Below are 19,870 nucleotides of genomic sequence, written 5' to 3'. Positions count from 1 at the left end.
AGGTAGAGTACAGTAACGAATGGCCTATGCGGAAATGGCGAAACTTGCTGGAAGAATGAGTAACCGAGAGAACAGACTTCAGAAAGGAACGGAAGTGGTTTTTTGAGTATTTACAAACAACAACAACAACATTAAGACATGGGCAGGATTATTATTAAAACATGCAGTGTTTTTTTAATTTTAAAAATATTATATATTATATTACTACATAGACACATACACACACACGGTGTATGTATATATATACAAACACATATGAGCCAGACATCTTGGAGAGTGAAGTCAAATGGGCCTTAGAAAGCACTGCTAATAACAAGGCCAGTGGAAGTGATGATATTCCAGCTGAACTATTCAAAATTTTAAAAGATGATGCTGTTAAGGTGCTACACCCAATATGCCAGCAAGTTTGGAAAACTCAGCAATGGCCAGAGGATTGGAGAAGATCAGTCTACATCCCAATTCCAAAGAAGGGCAGTGCCAAAGAATGCTCCAACTACCGCACAATTGCGCTCATTTCACACGCTAGCAAGGTTATGCTTAAAATTCTACAAGGCAGGCTTAGGCAGTATGTGGACCGAGAACTCCCAGAAGTGCAAGCTGGATTTCGAAAGGGCAGAGGAACCAGAGACCAAATAGCAAACATGCGCTGGATTATGGAGAAAGCTAGAGAGTTCCAGAAAAACGTCTACTTCTGCTTCATTGACTATGCAAAAGCCTTTGACTGTGTCGACCACAGCAAACTTTGGCAAGTTCTTAAAGAAATGGGAGTGCCTGATAACCTCATCTGTCTCCTGAGAAATCTCTATGTAGGACAAGAAGCTACAGTTAGAACTGGATATGGAACAACTGATTGGTTCAAAATTGGGAAAGGAGTACGACAAGGTTGTATATTGTCTCCCTGCTTGTTTAACTTATATGCAGAATTCATCATGCGAAAGGCTGGACTAGATGAATCCCAAGCCAGAATTAAGATTGCCGGAAGAAATATCAACAACCTCAGATATGCAGATGACACAACCTTGATGGCAGAAAGCGAGGAGGAATTAAAGAACCTTTTAATGAGGGTGAAAGAGGAGAGCGCAAAATATGGTCTGAAGCTCAACATCAAAAAAACCAAGATCATGGCCACTGGTCCCATCACCTCCTGGCAAATAGAAGGGGAAGAAATGGAGGCAGTGAGAGATTTTACTTTCTTGGGCTCCTTGATCACTGCAGATGGTGACGGCAGTCACGAAATTAAAAGACGCCTGCTTCTTGGGAGAAAAGCAATGACAAACCTAGACAGCATCTTAAAAAGCAGAGACATCACCTTGCCGACAAAGGTCCGTATAGTTAAAGCTATGGTTTTCCCAGTAGTGATGTATGGAAGTGAGAGCTGGACCATAAAGAAGGCTGATCGCCGAAGAATTGATGCTTTTGAATTATGGTGCTGGAGGAGACTCTTGAGAGTCCCATGGACTGCAAGAAGATCAAACCTATCCATTCTTAAGGAAATCAGCCCTGAGTGCTCCCTGGAAGGACAGATCGTGAAGCTGAGGCTCCAATACTTTGGCCACCTCATGAGAAGAGTAGAATCCTTGGAAAAGACCCTGATGTTGGGAAAGATTGAGGGCACTAGGAGAAGGGGACGACAGAGGACAAGATGGTTGGACAGTGTTCTCGAAGCTACGAACATGAGTTTGACCAAACTGCGGGAGGCAGTGCAAGACAGGAGTGCCTGGCGTGCTATGGTCCATGGGGTCACGAAGAGTCGGACATGACTAAACGAATAAACAACAACAAATGCATATATATGTATATTTTTATGTGTACTGTATATGTTTATGTGTGTATGTATGTATATACGTATGGGATATCTTAGAATAGACATAAAAGAAGTAAGTTAAGACAATTTGGAGTATGCAGGAAAAGATGAAAATAAATGTAAGGAACCACAGAAAGGGGGAAGGGAGTCGAAATTGAAAATGTTACAATTTGGCAAAATAATTGTAATGTACAGTATATAAATGGGAAATAATTTTTTTTTGTTTTATTTTTTAAAAGAGGGTTAGGCAAATTCAGAGAGGATAAGGTTGCCAATGTCTATTGGTCACGATGCCATGATACCCTCAGAGACTGTCCCTACATGCAAAGACAAGCTCTGGCAGATTGAGTGGACGAGACCAATACAGTAGTGGGCCCCGTGGAAAGGCGGTTTCTGCATGTGTTGTAGAGGGACATGAGGGGCAGATGCGTTTTGTCAACCTGGGAATGTAGGTCATCTAGGAGAAGGAAAACTCATATCCTAAAGCTCTGCTGCCTTTCAGGACATCTTCAGGAGAAGAAAAGGCGTAAGGAGTAAACTACACAAATCTGGAGTGTAGAGTGCATAGTCATGTCTTCCAACAAAAATTTAACTCACAGCAGCCTTTGCTTGCTCACCCAAAACCAGGATGCAAGGCTCATTTTCTGTTTAGTTGATAAACCCTCACATGGTCAGCGTCCTCGAGACAGCTGAAGTGCTGGCTCTTTGGCCCACGTAAGAGAGGTGGTGGGGCACTCGTGGACTATACCTGTCCATGTTACTCTGGCTGTATCCTATCTAGATATTCAGTGCAAGGTACTGTACTGCTTATTTCAGTGCCAAGAAAGTTGTGATACAAGAGAACCACGGAGTGTGCATTACAAAAAAAAAAAGTGCAAGAACATATGCCAGGTAAATAATAATAATTCTAAATTGTTGGCATCTCCATTATAAAGCATAAAATAAAATAAAAACGAGCAGCCTAATTTTGTGCATATTTACTTAGAAGTAACATTCAGTTACTTCCATATGGCAATCAAGGGAAAAATCCTTTGGTTTAAAGCTGGGAAGTGCAAGCTTCTGAAATCTGCTTTTTAAATTATTTGTTATTTGCATTTACTCTTTAACAGAATAAAACTTAACAACTACAGTACAGTCATACCTTGGGTTGCGAACGTGATCTGTGCAGGAGGCATGTTCTCAACCCACAGTGCCGGGTCTGCGCATGTGCATGACGAAATTCAGTGCTGCTGCGCATGCACATGATGTCATTTTGCGTTTCGGCGCGGTCAGCAACCCGAAAACGCGCAACCCGCAGTGTTCGTAACCCGAGGTATGACTAACTGAATACTATAGAATAAGGAAACATTTATTATATAGTTTCATTAACTTTCCCTCCACTTCCCCAACATTACAGCGCTAGAAATTTGCCAGAATTCTGATGAAATATTTCCAAAAGAATTTCTGTAAGCACAGAGGCCAATATGTCAAAGAGAAAAGAGAGAAGCTTTTCAACATCATCATCTGAAAAAAGACCTAGGCAAGCAACACTTGATTCTGATGATGACCCTAACGAAGAGGAGTTGTCACAGCTACAGAGTGACAGCGGTTACTATTCACAGTCGGTAAGCAATTTGCCCCACAATGTGGTTTTATATTATGCCTGAGAGAAAAATGAAACTATTGATGATCAGACAAGCACAGAGGGGCAGGGTGGGGTGGAACATGTACGTCAGGGGTGGCCACCTCCCAAGAGACTCTGATCTACTCATAGAGTTAAAAACTGGGAGTGATGATCTACCCCCTTTTGGGGGGTTCAGGTCAAACCTGTTGAGTTTTTTTAAGGAAGGGAAGCCCTGTTTTGGGGGTTTAGGTCAAACTTGTTGAGCTTCTTTTAGGAGGGAGGGAGGCCCATTTTTGTTTAGGGCTTCAGGTCATAGTTCAGCTTTTTTTAGGGAAGAGGAAAATTTTGGGTGAGCTTTTTTTTAGGGGTGCCAGTGATCTAGCAGTGATCTACCACAGACATCCAGTGATCTACTGGTAGATCACAATCTACCTGTTGGACGTGCCTGATGTACGTTAAACACCTATGCGGGGAGAAGGTAAGTACTATCTACTGATAGCAAGTACTAAAGCTGGAATAGGGGATTGCATGCTGGAAGCCAAATTTCTACATCTCCTTAATTACTGCTTATTGTCCGCTTTTGTTATAGCCATTTCCAGGGTCCCTTTAAGTTTCCATTAACTTGAGAGCCTGCTTTAAAAGTTGAATTCTCACCTGTGGAACTTAGCCATGGGTAGAAAAGTTAAGTATCTTTGAGGAGGAGGCAATGCCAGCCAACCCTCTCCCTTTTTTATCTTATTTCAACTTTCATACCGAATAAGCCCAGTAAACAAAAAACAGATAATGAAAGGTTATATTAGCAAGGGTGTGGGTACTATGGCACAGGGTGTCATATGTATGACTACCTGCTTGCAGGGCGCAAGTTGAGACTATGTGCAATGAGCTCTTCAAAACCATTAAGAATGATGCCTTATGCTGAGTCTGGTCATTGGTCAGTCTGCACCCCAGAGCATCTGTATGCAAGGAGGTAGTCTTTCAAGTACTGTATATGGAACACCAGATATTATGTTAAGTGTGGCTTGACTGAAACTGCCTTGCACGTGACAAAAACACACAGGGGTTCATTATTACCTGCTCACTCATCTTCCTTATCCCTGGGCCTAAAGTGGATATTTTCAAGCAAAATATCTCTGTTTATATTTTGTTAGTTGCACTTGGGCTTTTATCATTGCTCTCACGTTTTTTAGGGAGACTCATTTGACACAGTTTGTGATTTGCTATTTAGGCTACTACTTTAAGTGTGTAGGGAAATGGCAAATGAGAGCTGAATGTTCTGCTAGTAAGGATTATTCAGACACCCCATGGTATTGTTAAAAATATGCAAGCATTGTGATGATCTGTGACTTTCTGTTTGTGTACAAAAGATGGGTGATCAGTTTTAAACATCTTTGTAATGTATCTGTAGGTGTCGGGAGAAGTTGGAATAATCGAAAGTATCCAGCTGAAGAATTTCATGTGCCATTCAATGCTGGGCCCCTTCAAATTTGGACCCAATGTCAATTTTATAGTTGGAAATAATGGAAGTAAGTTTTCATTTATTATTTTAAATCATATGGAAAATTATAGCATTGGCATTTCTTTCATTCTGTAGCATATTTCTTATACACCAGTTTTTCTGCACAAAAAGCAGAATAGAACACTAATAAAATACATATATAAGATTACAAAAAATAAAGAAGCAAATTCAGTACCTCTCAAACAATAACTAAGATACATATGAGAGATAAGATGCTTGGAGATGAGGAACAGCAGAGGATTATGGGGAAGAGGGAAAAGAAACCCCCCAAATCAAAAAGGGAAAGCCTCTCCTATGAATGGTCATTATTCTTATATGTATTTAAGCATTTCTTTGGAACACAGAAACTGTGTTTTATCAGGTCAGACTTGACTGTCATGTCCAGTGTTGTACATTGCAGCTGACAGTAGCTCTGGTCTCAGGCATGCTCTTTCACATCATCGCCTATCAGAAACTATCTTGCATTACATGGTCTTCTTGCCCTACTGTTCATATTTCCCCCCTCTCCCTGCAAATAAGTTTGAGCCTGTGTCAGAAGAGGGCAATACAATAAGTTAGGCTCTTTTCTACAAAAGCTTATAACCAAATGAATTTCACTAATGAAATCTATCTTACCTATTATTTTGCAGTTATTTCTATTGAATCATTGAACAGAATAACCCTCTATTTCCTAACTTTACCTTGCTAATTTAGCAGTGAATATGTTGACACACTGAGTGATCATCAAAGCCCACTTTGTGACTGCCAAAAAAAGCATTAGCACTATGTACTCGTGCTGCTCAGTTGAGCTTTTTCAGTTGGTTCATGGTCTCCTGACCCATGAGATGTGAAAGAACCATCAATGGCTTGCGGCGATATGTTTGTGTAACACTTAAGAGAATGCCAGTTACAAAGTTCTTGTATTTATTTCATTAAATGTATGGGCCACTTTTGTAAAAAAAAAAAAAAAAGCTATATGGTGCAATTAATATCAATACATTATTAAAGTGTACATTGAAAATGCAGTAATGTAACACATTTTTACAATACGGCAGCAAATATGAAACAAATAAGTATTGAAACTATAGTTGACCTAGTCTCATGAGAAAAAGTGCCATTGAGTTATACCCAAGAGTGTTTTTATGTTATGTGATCACATGCTTTATAACCTTGTAGCTTCTTTAGGAATTGTCTTTTTTTAAAAAAAAGAAAAAGAAAAATAAGGGGAGGAAGGAAAGGTCTTTCATATAAAAAAAGAATAAGAGTCATTTTTTGCTGCCTTAAAAATAGCTTGCCAACTATTAAGAGCTGAATAAATGTTGCTTTATTCAGGTGGGAAGAGTGCTGTGTTAACGGCCCTTATGGTTGGTCTTGGAGGAAAAGCTACAGTGACAAATCGAGGAACATCTTTGAAAGTATTTGTGAAAGATGGACAGAGGTAAGTCAAAATCCAGTATTAAGGCAGAACGAGTAAGAACAGTACCAGGGATGGAGGGAAGAATTTCCTGTCCCTCCAGAAATACTCTGAAATCTTTGAGCCCAGTGTCTGGTGGTGAGAACTCTGCAAGAGTGCTGCATATTAGCTACCTACTTAAACCAACCATTTGTGGTATAAGCACACTTTCCAACTGCGGAATGGGTCTAATGTGGCACCTGTAGTATTGCCAATTCTGCCGATTGAAGCGGTCTAGTGGGCACATGTTGGGTAAGGCAATCTCATAGGTAACCTGGTTGCAAGTTGTTAAGGGCTTTATATGCTACTGGCAACACCTTGAACTTGGTTAAAAAGATAATTTCTTGAATTTACATGTTAATTAAAATCAGCTCATTTTTTGTCTTCAGTTCTGCAGATGTTTCAATCACGCTGCGAAACAGAGGTGAAGATGCATTTAAACCACAACAGTATGGTGACTCTATCACCATCAATCAACGCATAAACTTGGAAGGACATCGTAATTACAAACTGAAAAGCAGCACAGGTACTTTAATTTTTATAAAGTATTCAAAGAAGCTTTATTTTTAGAAGAAAAGTGAGGTGAGCTGCTTTCTTTTTTAAATACAGTAAGCCCACAGCTTATGTGCATTTAACTTCTATGCATTCAGGCTTACCTGCATGGCAATTTTTTGAACAAAATGGAAAAGGGGGTGGGGTTCTGGGAAAAATGAAATTGGCAATCCTACCTGCCATTGAACCCATTGACTGCACAATTTTAGGCATGATCCCTGGAACGTAACCCCCACATAAGTTGTGGGCCTACTGTATACTCTTGTAAATGTTGGTATATCATCAGGGTGCAGATACTGCTCAATATTTTATTTTATTTTTGGACTGCTTTGGCTTGCTTCAGCATTAGCAAGAGTAATGATAGGCTTGTGTCTGCATTATACGGGTGTCTACCACAACATTGTAGACATAATAATAAGTCAGAAGGATTGGCCTGGTTTTTCACTCCTCAGGCTTCCCTGACGATGTTACTAGTCCATCTGCATGCCCCAGCCTGATCATTAGTAGTACAACAGTTTAAATCTAAATTGTACATAGGGAAGCTCAAACAATTTCTTAAAGGGGCACACTAGGAAAACTCAGAATTGTTTCTCTTCTTCTTTTTGTCAGATTGTCATCCTTGATGCAAGTTGTCTTCTTTATTCTCTCCCCTATCATGCACTTTTTCTGTTGTTTAAATAAAAAAGGCCTTTCAATTTTGTTCCTACTCCAGGTCACCTTCTGTGTCCCACTCAGGTTTTCTTGCTTTGCATGTCTCCCTCTGGTGCCATGCCCTACTCCCCCTTTGTTATGTTTTCACAGAGGAAGGGGAAAGTGTAGAAATCCACAGCCTTGCTAAACATATAAGTGATAAAGCAACAAGAGAAAGTCTTGGTAGTAGCTGCAGAGCAAGCTCCTCTGGCCCCTCCTCTGCTATTACAGTACAAGTTCATGAAAAAGCAGCAGTGCTTTCCACAGTACATTAGTTGTCCTGGCTGTAGCCATAGCCCTCTAACCTCAGTGGTATAGCCTGGTTGTGCCTCACGAAACCTGAACTGCCGAAGTATTTTGCTGCATTCAGTATCGCACGATCGAACAGGGATGCCCCGTGATCAACTGGTAGATTGCGATTGACCAGTTGGACATGCCTGATATAGGGCAACCCAGAAGAGGACACAAGTCACCATTGAATGTGTTGAGTACTGCCAGTTGGAGGGAAAGAATTTTTTTTTTGAAGATCAAATTTATTTTTTGCTCTGATTTTGGTACAAATGTGATCACCTGCACTGATCAGACTCTGTATTTCTTTTCCCTTTTCTTCCAGACTGATATTTTGTTAGCTCTGCTTGCAGTAATGTCACTTTAGATCGTTCTTGTTCCAGTGCAGCATGAAGGCTGGTAACCTGTAAAGTCAGCTCATTCTTAATACTCTGAGATTCATTGACCTGAAGCAGTATTTCGGCTTTATCTTTCATCTCTCCTTCCTGCAGCATTTTCAACAGCTGTGCATTTCGTGCTTTCACTTCCTTATACTTTGCCTCCCATTGAGTGATTATACTCTTTAATTGCTGGATTTCTGCATCTTTCCTCTCAAGTTTTATCTCATCAAACACAGAACATCCTTCTGATGGAACTGGTCTGTAGTAAGAAACCGGCTTTTGCTAACCTCCCTCTGCTAGTGTTCGCTCCCCGCTTCCAAATTACATACATGTGGGGGTTACATTCTGGGCCCTCAGCACGCATAAGCGAAATGCATGTGAGTGGGGAGCTTGAGTCGCTTCATTTTCTATTCCGCCCGCCCTTTCGTTTGGGAGGGTAAGAATGGGGAAAAGGCAATCTAAGGGACTGCAGACCCCCTTCCTCCTTCACCCTCAATCTCGCTGCAAGTAACAGCTTCCTGCCCATCAGCTGTTGAGTGGCGTAGCGCAGCAGCAGGAAGCTCCCGGGCTCCGTTTTGGAACCTACAGCCCTTTTAAAGCATTTTGAAATTTTTTCTTCTGAACCCCTACCTTGAACCTTCTTCTTCATCTGGTGGATATAGAAGGGATTCTTCCAAGGGGAGGCTGTCCCCACCCCCATCAGAGCACCATGACCCCAGAGAGGCTGGGAAAAGCCGCACAGGTGAGACCTGCAAAGTGGCTTTACTGCCTCTCAGCTGACAAATACAGTAGCGCAGCAGCAGCATGTCATGCCCCCGCCCCTGGTTCCGTTTTCAACCCAGCGCCAGAGTCCTGCTCCTTCATAATCTATAGACCTCCTTTACATCTTTGTTTTGTAGATCCACCTTTCTCTGGTGGCTGGATGAACTTGTGGACAAACCAAATAGTGACCCAAAAAGTTTCTAAATGGAGGAACACACACCTCATGTAGCATTAGACACCACACAGTTTTCAAAAAAGACCATTGCAGCAGGGGCAGTGGCTAGGAAAAGCATTTGGTTAAAGCATTGGAATATAGACACTGCTTCCAGAACCAGTTTATCCTAGGTGCCTTTTACAGGGGCCAAACTAATTGCACATTGGCCTTTAGGCAAAACATCTCCTTGTTTGACTCATTCCAGTGAACCACACTAGGACAAAAAGTCTCTTAACTCCACCCTAGCCTATGCGGCACCACATCTGCTAACACTTCTCTCTGTTCCATGGGGTCCTCTATAGCAGTGGTCCTCTCCTAGTTCTCCACTCCACAAGATTTGCCAAACACCCACTTGGTTAGATGTAAATACCTCAGCAGAGACTGCCTTCTGGAGAAATGTGCTGCAGCATGTTCTTCCTTGCCACACAGCCATCTGAACCAATCCGTATGACAGTAGCTGTTATGCAATGCATTTGGACATTTGTCACAGCCATTTGAGAACAAAGCATTTGTACTCACTGTGAATGTTTGCTTCTCGGGGTGCATGGAGGTCTAAGGCCACAACTTCACACATACACCCCCCACCCATCTCCTAAAGATGCCTTTCTCGAACATTCAGCTTTGCTGACCAGTAGGCCCAGACTATGCTGGCTTTTTCCTTTTCCTCCTTTGTTTAAATTTTGGTCCTGCTGATGTTCTCCCCTCCCGATTACTAAGGAGTTCTATAAAAGGCCAGCCACAGAACAGAACTAAGGAAACAGTAGTAGAAGAAGAAGAGTTTGGATTTGATATCCCGCTTTATCACTACCTGAAGGAGTCTCAAAGCGGTTAACAATCTCCTTTCCCCTCCTCCCCCTTCTAGGGGGAAAAATCTGGTTGCATGGTTCCTGCGGTCTGAGCAGTAGGAGGGATAGTCCATTTGGGCACCAAGACAAAGCAACATCCTGGACATTTTCAGGGGGAATGGAGGGCATATAAATGTAATAAATAAAAATAAGTGTTCATTCTAAGCACCAATATTCTGTTCTACACTAAAGGTATAATTTAATTGGTGTTACGTAGTAATTTTAAAAATCTCACTGTGGTTTATTCTCACTTTTATATTCAGGTGCCATAATTTCGTCCAAGAAGGAAGAACTTATTGCCATCCTAGATCACTTTAATATCCAGGTAAGTCTAAATTTGTTTACTTCTACATATAACACCTTATGGATGATTTTTTAAAAATTGATTTGATGCTTTTTGCTTAAAGGTGTGTAGACAATTACTGCAGCTTATGATTCCTCCCCTCCTTGAATTGAAGCCCCTATGCTCAGACTCTTAAAGCAACTTCTCGTGCGTCATGAGAAACTGGTTTTGGGTGGTAGTGACTGAGTGTATTGTCAAAAGGTTCCTCTGTGCATACTGTTTGCAGTGCAGTTCTCTGGATTGTGGCCAGTGGTTATGTGGAATTTGCGTTTGCAGTTAAAAAGCAAAGGTGCCTATTAAAGCTCTTCTGACATCCTGTTTCAGTGAGCTGGTTGTGACTCCTCAAATTCTTAAAATAGTAAAGGTGCCGTAAAGGAAAATCTTCACGAACTTTTATGTAGTTAATTAAAAGCCATTACGCTTGAGATACTGTTGCAACCATAAGAATAATTTATCTTGTCTTGCAATGGATGTTGAAGAGAATTTCTGAATTTCAAGTGACCACTTACTTAAATATTAACTATTTGCCAAAGATAAACAAAATAGTAAGTGACTTTTGTTGTTGCAGGTGGATAATCCTGTATCTATACTCACTCAGGAAATGAGCAAACAGTTCTTGCAATCTAAAAATGAAGGTGACAAATACAAGGTAAAGAAAAGTACCATATGATGTTGTCAGTAATCCATCGGAGAGTGTATGGGGTGTAGGAGAGGGGTAGTACCTCTGGTGGGGGACATGTCGTGCTCCTTCTGGGGTAGTTTGTCCACCTTTGGTCCCCACCCTCCTAGAAGCTGTCAGTATGCCCAGCTGGTTCCAAACATATTGTTCTTTTTTCTTTTGGACCACATCAGCGCGGGCAAGGGAAGGGGGCCTTGTTGTCTGGGCAGCCCAGGACCTCCGTTCGCACTGCCTAGGCTTGTGTCCCAAGGAGGTCACTTCAGTGCTGCTAATGACTTCACCCTTGGAAGCACACTCCATTGTCTCTCGAGATAAACAGATGCCAACAAATCCATTGGACATGACTCTTCCTTGTTTTGAGAAGCACATCACACCACTAAGGAATGGGAAGTCCATGTGTGCTCTTCTTATTCAGATCTTGAGCAGCTTGAAGGGCTTGATGGGTACATTGAAGGCATGCACAAATTTTACATTCAGTGGATAGCCGTAGTGCTGCTTCTATATGTTCTTATTGTGCACATGTTGAGTGAGGTGGGTGGAGCGGGTAACTAGGGCTTTAAGGAAATGTTGAAGTATAAATGGACTGCATTCATAATTACTCTTTTAGAAAGTCAGTTATAGAACATGAACTTGTGTTTTCTTGCATTAGTTCTTTATGAAGGCAACACAGTTGGAGCAGATGAAACAAGATTATGCGTACATTATGGAAACCAAAGCAAGAACTCATGATCAGATTGAACAAGGAGCAAAGGTATTATAAACAGTAATTTTATGTGTCCCAGGCCCACATACTGGACTGTGAAACTCCACCTCCCCCAGCCTTTCATATTGGTTCTAGATTTACTGAGAAGGGCTAAAATAAGACCAGTAGCCCTACAAAAAGAAGGGATGCGGATGGCACTGTGGTCTAAAGCACCAAGGCTCTTGGGCATGCCAATCAGAAGGTTGGCAGTTTGAATCCCTGTGATGGGGTGAGCTTCCGTTGCTCGATCCCAGCTCCTGCCAACCTAGCAGTTCGAAAGCACGCCAAAAATTGTGCAAGTAGATAAATAGGTTTTTCTGGCGGGAAGGTAAATGGTGTTTCTGTGTGCTGCTCTGTTTCGGTGTTCCGTTGCGCCAGAAGCGGCTTAGTCATGCTGGCCACATGACGCAGAAAAACTGTCTGCAGACAAACACCGGGTCCCTCGGCCTGTAAAGCGAAATGAGCTCCGCAACCCTAGAGTAGTCTGTGACTGGACTTTACTGTCAGGGGTCCTTTACCGTTTAGCCCTACAAAATAAATTCCTAACACTGATTTATTCTTCATGAAGCACCATAGTCACTTTTTAAAAATATATACTATTTTGTTAAAGATTTTGTGCAAACAAGCAAAGCCAGTTACAACAAAATCTCATATAAATGATTTTGTAAAAACATAACTGCAAATTAAAGAAACAATGCACAGATGCAATAAAACATTTGTTGTTGTTGTCTAGTCGTTTAGTCGTGTCTGACTCTTCGTGACTCCATGTGTCATCTGCATATCTGAGATTGTTGCTATTTCTTCCGGCAATCTTAATTCCGGTTTGGGATTCATCCAGTCCAGCCTTTTGCATGATGAATTCTGCATATAAGTTAAATAAGCAGGGAGACAGTATACAGGCTTGTCATACTCCTTTCCCAATTTTGAACCAATCAGTTGTTCCATATCCAGTTCTAACTGTAGCTTCTTGTCCCACATAGAGATTTATCAGGAGACAGATGAGGTGTCAGGAACTCCCATTTCTTTTAAGAACTTGCCATAGTTTGCTGTGGTCGACACAGTCAAATGCTTTTGCATAGTCAATGAAACAGAAGTAGTTGTTTTTCTGGAACTCTCTAGCTTTCTCTTGCTTTTTAGCGAGAATAAAACATTTAGTAACACACATAATCTGATACTGAGCTTCCTAGACAGCTCCTCTGGGTTTCTTCTGTCCCTAGTAAACACTAAGAAATGGACGTAGTATCTGTACTGCTGTCATCTCCAACAACATTTTGTGTGTCTCTTTAGTTTCTTGAAGAACTTCGGGAGCGTTATTTGGAGAAGGAGGATCGTTACAAAAGTATTGCTTTTGTGAGTGAAATGCAGAATGAGCTGAAGAAGTTACAGCACCAAATAGCTTGGGCAATGGTAATTTGTTGTTTCAGTACCTATCAATGGGTTTAAATTGATAGTTGTAATATTTATTGTGTGGTGCTTAAATTAATCTTACATTTTAGGTGAGAGACACTGAAAAAGAAGTTAAAACACTCAGAGATGATGTTGGTGCTCTAGAAGCAAGAACTGGAAAATTTGTTGAGAAAGTGAAAGAATGGCAGGTATATATGGATTTATTGCAAATACTGACTTGAATTGCTTTGATTCTCTTGTTCAAGTGAAGCATTGTTTTTGTTTCTTTAATGACTTAGTGAGACTAGCACAACCAATTTTAAAGTCTTATCTGTACACTTTAAAAAATAGATTAGTGTGACTGGTGTCTTCTGAGACTGCATCACAAAATGTCAGATCTGTTAAGCAGTCTGCTTTATTGTCACTTCTCATCAAAGCCTTTGCCTTCATGCAAGGATCACAAGAAGAAAGAACAGATGCTTCTTGTACAGGTCCACATGAATGCCCTTCATGTGCTATTTGGCCATCTAATTAAATGTGTGCTACTTGTGAGCTTTCTCATATACTGTAAGTGAATTGCATTTAGAAGACTAGAGAAGCAAGTATCTCAGTTTTGAGTTACTTTGAGTTACTTGTCAGCTTTGATCAACTTTGTATATAATCTAATAAATGATCAACAAAGATTGTGTAGAAAATAATTCAGTGTTCCTATTACTGCGCTGTAACATTTGGCATTCAAGCTGATTTTTTTGTTTACATGTGTCCTCTAATGAAGCCAAGTTGAGACAACCATTTGGTCAAGAGTGGATGCCATGGCCGGGCCGAAGCTATCGATAGGTCTGCCCAAACCACCTCTGGCTGGCTGCCATCCCTGGCCAGAGCCCGTGTAGCTTGGATACGATGCTGCTTAGTTGATCAAAAAAGAGCAAGAACAGCTTCCTTGTATTTTTGCCAGGGGCTTCATCTTGCCCAAGGGGGCTGGGATGGATACCCTGGCCCTCTTTTGTGTCAGAAGAGGACTCCAAGATTGAAGTACTCACAGTGCTAGGCTGCCCATCAGTTTGTACTAGGCTCAGCTGTAATGTTCCCAGTTAAAACCAGAGGCCTGCCATTATGTTAATGAAATTCAGAATTAAGTGTTATCTGGAAAGTCAAAGGTGATCATACTTCATCTGCAAACTGTTGACCCTTTCTCCCGTTCCAAGTCATGACTGATTTGTCTCAACTTCCTTTGGTTCAGTCTCTGCACATTCACCTAATTTCCCTGGTATAATGAGATTTCTGATTGTTTTGTCTTTTCAGACTAAGGTAAAAGATGCAGAAGGAAAACACAGAACTATGCAAGACAAGCTAGAGAAGATAACGGAAGAAGCTCAGGCATTAGAACCGTCATGTGCTGCTTTGAAAGCAGACATTGTATCTAAAAGAAGAGCAAAGAATGATGCAGAGGTTTGTAGATGTAAAGTTCAGACTTAGAAGTTCTGTAAGAATTTGCCACACACCAAAGGTCTAGTCATACTTTTGTATTTTGTGCAGAGCTGCACTGAAATCAGACACACAGATTGGATTGTAAAAGGCATGAAAGCAGAGTAATGGGTCAAATGAATATAATTTCAAAAAAGGCAGAAGAAATAACAGATTGAAGTTGATCTTCAGCTATAATATTTTTGTCAATCTCTGCTGTAAGTTTGTTCCAGTCAATTGTTAACCAGAGTTTTGCTTTCCTTGTTTAAGGCAGCATATAATCGGTCTCAAAATGAATTGAAACGCTTGGCGAAAGACCATGAACAGCTTTGCAAAAAAATTGAGGAACTAAAGACCAGGTAATGTTTCATTTTCTAAATACGTTGTATCAAAAAGAGAAGGGAGTAAACGGGCATTTTGTTACCCAAAACCATTATATATATTTTTAATCTGTAAGAAACATGTAATGACAAACAAGAAGTTGAAACATCTCTCCTCTGTGTTATCGATAATTTCCTAAAAGTTCACTTTGTTTAAACAAGACTGACCAACTTGAAAACAGATAAATTGAAATTTATTGTAAGCAACCTTTTTTATCTCTTGAGTATATATCAGCTTATTAAATTTAATTATATTAAATTTATTAAACTACTTATTAAACTCTGCTAAAACTGTGGTTCATGCTCTGGTTATCTCACACTTTGACTACTCCAGTCTTCCATCTGGCTGTTTTCTATTTTTGTAACTTTATTGCAAAATCATTAATGACCATCTTGAGATAATTATTTTTGTCAGAAGCCTTTAATGCCACTTCTGCATCATGCAGAAACTCCTCCTTAAATGCTTTTTGCACCCTTGCTTCATAAAAGAAAAAAGAGAACCCTTATGAGGGCGCCCTCACTTAACTTTTTTATGAATTAAAAAGTTGGAGATGCAGCTTTTCTTTTTAGAAGTGCCCCAATCAATTGCCCATTTTGCTTTTCCTTTTCTGGATTTAAAATACCCTTTTTGATATTGAGTAACTACTACATTATCATTATTCCAAATGCAGCAACACTAGTCTCTGTATAGTGGTACTATGATTCTGTCAATTGGACAGATCTCCCAGAGAAGCCCTTTTTTATTATTATTCATATTATTATTTTTTTACAACTGCTACTAGACTATCCACCAGAACCACAAGTTCTCAGTTGCTCAGATCCATCAGCATAGATGTGAAGCTAGGCTCCCCCCCCCAAATGAACAGCACCTTACTTTTATTTGCACAGAGTCTCATTTGCTATTTTGTTGCCCATTCAGTTACTTTGGAAATACTGTACCCTTTTGGAGCCCTTTGCTGCTTGAGTTTTAAAGATCTTTAAAAATTGGTTACTCCACTGGAATCCAGATAAATGTATAAACATCTCAATTAGCGCTAATCCCTAATAAAGATGAGTGTGGGGGCTAGCTGCTTACTTCCCTCCTTTGTGATAATTTTCTGTCTCTCCCTCCTTTCTGCTACTTGCTTGTACATCACTTGCTGATCCATAAGATGTGTCATTTTGTATGACAGCTAAGTGTACTCTGAAACCTTTGGTGTTAGACTTTATCAAATACAAATCTGCCCACTCTGTTTTTTCCCATTTTCTATTTAGAGTGTATATTCCTTACAGGCAGAAAGATGTCTCTAAGATGCAAAGAGTGATGTATAAATAATAATTATATAATTAATCTACAGTGCTTTGCTAAAAGCAGGTAGAAAAGTACATGCTGCTGCCTTTTGTTCAGAGAATGGTAAATAACTATTATAAGTCTTTGTGGGATTTTAAAAATATATAAATGCAGCCTTAACAATCTGTATTCGTGTTTATTTTAAAATGTGAATGTGAAACTGTGGGTAGCCAGTGTTGATTAAACTCAAATACTGCATGCATAAAAGCTGCCCCAAAGGAAAGGTGTATGTCACAGGAAGTATTCCTCCAGAGCAGCTCTTTAATATAATATACTGTTTGCTTTGCATGATGTTACAGTGCTGAACAAATTTCGGAGCCTGAAACGTTGGCAAAACAAGCAAGAATTGAACGAGCAGCTAAGGAAGAGCAGTTAAGGACACTTCGTGATCAAGAAGAATCAAATGATAACCAAATAAAGCAGTTTCAAGAGGCTATAAAAACATACAAGGAAGAGGCTGCAAGGCTTAAGTAAGTTTTTGAGATGTATCTGTGATTACTTGATTTGTGTTTTGTGCTATAAGCTGGGCTTCTGAGCATTTATTTTTCTTGCTCTGTGGACCACAGCTAGCACCTTCATTCAGCTCTCTCTCCTGCCAGGCATATTTGTCTGAGGAGAAGCATGTATGTTCAACTCTTTCTTGGTTAGTTTTGGGAAAGGACAAGGGATCATTTCAGTTTCAGTTCCCTGTTGTTTTTCTTCAAGGGGAGAGGTGATTTCCTTTTTGGTAAAGACAGCTGACATCCCACTTTGCAAACAAACACATCTTTAAAAAACAAACAAACGAAAAACAAGTAAAAGCAGTTATTTTATAAGCTTCCTCTGGGGAAGTGCACCCAGGGTACCAACTTGGAGAAAGTGTTATTAAATACAAATGGCTTGCAGTTTTGCAAACATCTTCATGATGTTTAGTTGGAATCCTCTTTCTTGTAACTTGAAGCCATTGGTTTGGGACCTACTGCCAAGAGCAGGAGAAAACAAGCTTGCTCCATCTTCCATGTGACAGCCCTTCAGATATTTGAAGATACCTATTTCCTCTCAGTTACTTCTTTTCCAGGCTAAACATACAGAAACTGAGGCTCCCTTATTTTGGTCATTGGATGTGGCATGTTGTTTACTTAATCTTGTTACAGTGAAACGTTGGTTCTCGAATTAATCTGTTCTGGGAGTCCGTTCGACTCCCAAAACTGTTTGAAAACTAAGGCGCGGCTTCCGTTTGGCTGCAGGAGCTTCCTGCACTCAAACCAGAAGCCACACTGGACATTCAGCTTCCAAAAATGTTCACAAATTTACTTACTTCTGGGTTTGCAGCATTGTACACAAACACTTACTTCCGGGTTTGCAGCGTTCAGCCATTCAGGAATGAAGGTATCACTGTATATTAATAGTATTCAAATGTGCTTGTTTGTATATTACTATATTTTTGTTTTACTATGTTACTATGAAATTGTTTTTGTAGTGTTTGATTGAAATGCAACCCTGTTTCTTTGTTACAAGTCACTTAGAGCTTGTTTTTGTGTGTGGAAAAGTGGCTTACAAATAAAGTGAATCAATGATTGACTTGGAAGCCCTGCTAAATCAATTGTACCTTATAAGCAATCAGATGGTGTGTAAAAGACTACCTATTTCTATAAAATGGACTAGGCCTTAATAATGCATGATATTTCAGTAGCTTCTTTGTTTTAGGAAGGAAGAATTGGAACTGAAGCAAATATTGGATTCTCAGCAACGACAGCTAAAAGAGTTGAAGGAGAGTAAAACAAATCAACTGAAAAGATTTGGACACTATATGCCAGACCTTTGTGAAGCAGTTGAAAGGGCTCACCAGCAGGGACAGTTTAAATACAAACCATTGGGACCCATAGGTAATTTATAATTCTCCTTTTAAAAAAAAATTTTTTTTAGACACATTGAAAAGTAGACTGTGGCTACTGCATTGCAATTTTAATTGTTCTCAGATTTGATCCTGAAATAGAAATACTGTAGTAAACTTTGTGATTTTTTGGTGTATATGTACGTCCATGGCTGTGTTCTTCATCCTGGTATTGCTGAATAAGGAAGTAATTTTCTTTAGGTCTTGAGAAAAATGGTGACAGTGGGAGACTCTTTAAGTTCCTATTCCCCAACTATTTCACAGTCTTAGCTGTGCTTTTATAACCCTCTTCAGATATTTGCACGAATTGCCTGCATACCCCTGCCCCCATCCCCAGTTTTGCACATTGCAGTTAATCTGCAAGTTAATGTACAAGTAGTCCATAGTTGGTCTATAAGTAGTTTACTGACCACCAAGCAGCATGCATATGTTGAGGATTTGCATTTTAAAAACAGACTACAATGACTGTATTGGGTTTTTTGCGTGTTTCAGTATTGGGAATACTTACTCTAGTTTCGTTTTGGGCCACTGTGTGAAAAAAAGATTTTGTACTAGGTAAGCCTTTGGTCTTATTTAACAGGGACGCACTTGAGTTCTTAGGAGTGGCCGGCCACCTTTGCTTCATTGTAAAGTGTATTCAGCCTTGCCAGGAGGTTATAGCTTGTGGATTTGCATTCATTTTAGTGGAATAATCTTCTGGGAAGTTGCTTTTAGAATAAAAGTTCAAACCTTTTTTTATATTTGTTGTGTTCTATAGAAAGGCAAGAACTTTACACTGAATAAAAAATGGAAAAAGCAAGGATAAGAAAAAATATTTGGAAAGTTTATTGAACTTTTGAGGTATTTTTTCCCCCAAGAATTAAACTGTGCCATTCATAGGCCAAGATAAGCATTGTCTCTACTCTTGGTTTCAAAGGATTTAAATCCCCTGCATGATAGAACTATAGTCACAGGCCCAAACTAAATTTGACATTAATTGCTTGCAGATATGTAAACTGCACATTCATTACATTTTAAATAGCCATTGCATATGCACATTCAACCTCTCTCCCCCTCCCTCCCTGATTCACCCTCCCCACGTAAGCTGCTATTAGTTTTGGATGTGGAGCTCCAAAACTCCTGCAGTGGCTACTAAAACTCCCCATTAATGAGCATTTGAATTGCTTTGATGTCTAGTTTGGTGAACTTCTGAAAATGGAGTTACTTCAAGCTGCTTTTTATATTACTGTGGCATTTTCACAGAAGAGGGGGTGAGAACTTCAGGCTGCGGCGTTCAAATGGTTTAATATTGACATTACATACAATGCTGATACTTTCTTCTTGCACTCAGGTGCTTTTATTCATCTGAAAGATCCTGATTTTGCGCTGGCTATTGAGACATGTTTAAAAGGCTTGATCTGGGCATTTTGCTGTGATAATCATAAAGACGAAAGAACTTTACAGGTGTTAATGTCCAGATTCTGTCAACCTGGTTTACGTCCTCAAATCATCGTTAGTTCTTTCCAAAATAAGGTTTATGATGTAAGCCAAAGGTGAGTGTATCTGACACTTGGTCTGTGTAAGCTGGAATTTTGAATTTTCATTAAG

The 19,870-nt window shown here is 40.0% G+C and overlaps 1 protein-coding gene across 5 annotated transcripts in view; it reads left to right on the top strand.

Annotated features, from left to right (window-relative positions):
- The window catches only part of SMC6 (structural maintenance of chromosomes 6), a 39,532-nt gene that overhangs the window by 980 nt on the left and 18,682 nt on the right, over positions 1-19,870 (top strand). For 4 of the 5 annotated variants that reach the window (XM_035110032.2, XM_035110029.2, XM_035110033.2 and 1 more), the window contains exons 2-15: positions 3,201-3,408; positions 4,813-4,930; positions 6,235-6,340; positions 6,745-6,881; positions 10,350-10,411; positions 10,998-11,078; positions 11,758-11,859; positions 13,138-13,257; positions 13,347-13,445; positions 14,539-14,685; positions 14,971-15,059; positions 16,710-16,880; positions 18,097-18,275; positions 19,614-19,815. In XM_035110032.2, coding sequence (XP_034965923.2) covers positions 3,268-3,408; positions 4,813-4,930; positions 6,235-6,340; positions 6,745-6,881; positions 10,350-10,411; positions 10,998-11,078; positions 11,758-11,859; positions 13,138-13,257; positions 13,347-13,445; positions 14,539-14,685; positions 14,971-15,059; positions 16,710-16,880; positions 18,097-18,275; positions 19,614-19,815 — 1,754 coding nt within the window. In that variant the 5' untranslated portion in view covers positions 3,201-3,267. Of the gene's footprint in view, positions 1-2,640; positions 2,696-3,200; positions 3,409-4,812; positions 4,931-6,234; positions 6,341-6,744; positions 6,882-10,349; positions 10,412-10,997; positions 11,079-11,757; positions 11,860-13,137; positions 13,258-13,346; positions 13,446-14,538; positions 14,686-14,970; positions 15,060-16,709; positions 16,881-18,096; positions 18,276-19,613; positions 19,816-19,870 lie in introns of those variants that run through there. The other variant, XM_060272427.1, reaches the window with a different exon arrangement.

The sequence above is a fragment of the Zootoca vivipara genome, chromosome 3 (assembly GCF_963506605.1).
Source record: "Zootoca vivipara chromosome 3, rZooViv1.1, whole genome shotgun sequence".
Taxonomy (NCBI): domain Eukaryota; kingdom Metazoa; phylum Chordata; class Lepidosauria; order Squamata; family Lacertidae; genus Zootoca; species Zootoca vivipara.
The sequence above is the reverse complement of the archived record's forward strand: the minus strand, read 5'-3'. Positions and strand labels throughout refer to the sequence as shown.